The sequence below is a fragment of the Nycticebus coucang genome, chromosome 14 (genome assembly GCF_027406575.1).
Source record: "Nycticebus coucang isolate mNycCou1 chromosome 14, mNycCou1.pri, whole genome shotgun sequence".
Lineage (NCBI taxonomy): Eukaryota > Metazoa > Chordata > Mammalia > Primates > Lorisidae > Nycticebus > Nycticebus coucang.
In genome coordinates this window covers 58,943,612-58,945,134 of record NC_069793.1, presented here as the reverse complement: position 1 = coordinate 58,945,134, position 1,523 = coordinate 58,943,612, and the positions used below count along the sequence as shown (strand labels likewise).

Sequence of the window (1,523 nt, the reverse complement as noted above, 5' to 3'; positions counted from 1 at the left end):
ACTGGTGTGATGAAAATGTGTCAAACGGTCTATGAACCAAGTGTATGGTGCCCCATGATCATACTAATGTACACAGCTATGATTTAATAAACAAATAAATTAAAAAAAAGAGGCAAAGTCTGTTACTAGTGGAAAAGGTGTCACCACATTGGATTCATTTTGGGTATTCTAAGGGGTTCTGATGTTACAAAACTAGGGTTTATCTTAGCACAAATTCACTGAAAATCCATTTGGTTATAGGCAACTAAGGAAACCACACAGAATGAAGCTCTGGAACTCCACATTGGGAAGTGGCTTCATCTTGGTGGGGATTCTGAATGAAAGTGGGTCTCCTGAACTGCTCTGTGCTACAATGGCAGCCCTGTACATGTTAGCCCTGATCAGCAATGGCCTGTTGCTTCTGGTCATCATAACAGATGCCCGGCTCCACGTGCCCATGTACCTCCTGCTTGGTCAGCTCTCTCTTATGGACCTCTTGTTCACATCTGTTGTTACTCCCAAAGCCATCATCGATTTTCTGTGCAGAGAAAACATCATCACCTTTGAAGGCTGTGCCCTTCAGATGTTCCTGGCACTGACACTGGGTGGTGCAGAGGACCTCCTATTGGCCTTCATGGCCTATGACAGGTATGTGGCCATTTGTCATCCTCTGAACTACATGGTCCTCATGAGACCTAAGGTCTGCTGGCTTCTGGTGGCCATGTCCTGGATCCTGGCATCCCTAAATGCTCTGGGACATACCATGTATACCATGCATTATCCCTTCTGCAAAGCCCAGACAATCAGGCACCTGCTGTGTGAGATCCCACCTTTGCTGAAGTTGGTCTGTGCTGATACCTCTAGATACGAGCTCATGGTATATGTGACAGGTGTGACTTTCCTCTTGCTTCCCTTTTCCGTCATTGTTGCCTCCTACATACTAATCCTCTTTACTGTGCTCCACATGGCATCAAATGAAGGGAGGAAGAAAACCCTTATCACCTGCTCTTCCCACCTAACTGTGGTGGGGATGTTCTATGTAACTGCCACATTCATGTATGTGCTGCCCAGTTCCTTCCACAGCCCCAAACAAGACAACATCATCTCTGTTTTCTACACAATTGTCACTCCAGCCTTGAACCCCCTCGTCTATAGCCTGAGGAATAAGGATGTCATGGGAGCCTTGAGAAGGGTCCTAAGAAAGCACATATTTCCAACACAATCCACCCTCTAGAAAGGGTCCATGGCTTCTAAAATGTATTCTCCTCAAAATGAAAAGATTTCTGCTAGGAATCAAATATACACAGTAAAACCAGCATAATGAAGCACATATCTTTTAATAGAAAAGTGAAGGACTATAACTGGCCTTGCCACATGCTAGTTAAATCTCTCCAGGAAGTAGTTTATAGGGTATTTTTTACACTGTTTAAAATTACTCTTCACTTTACTCTCTAATTTCCCAAGTAGCTACTTAGTTAAATGGGTCTAGGTGTTATCACTAGTTTGAGATATGACATCAACCTTGGGAGTTTATATTAGATCAA

General features: G+C 43.6%; 1 protein-coding gene across 1 annotated transcript; it reads left to right on the top strand.

The window, feature by feature from the left end:
• Positions 1-220: 220 nt before the first annotated feature.
• Positions 221-1,223, top strand: LOC128565448 (olfactory receptor 2AG2-like). The gene has a single exon (XM_053561905.1). It carries the CDS (start codon positions 263-265, stop codon positions 1,211-1,213), a length of 951 nt encoding a protein of 316 aa, XP_053417880.1. The 5' UTR covers positions 221-262; the 3' UTR covers positions 1,214-1,223.
• The last annotated feature ends 300 nt before the right edge of the window (positions 1,224-1,523 follow it).

Bases quoted from the DNA above. Each gene is read 5' to 3' on its own strand.
- LOC128565448 (XM_053561905.1), top strand. From the start codon at position 263: ATGAAGCTCTGGAACTCCACATTGGGAAGTGGCTTCATCTTGGTGGGG.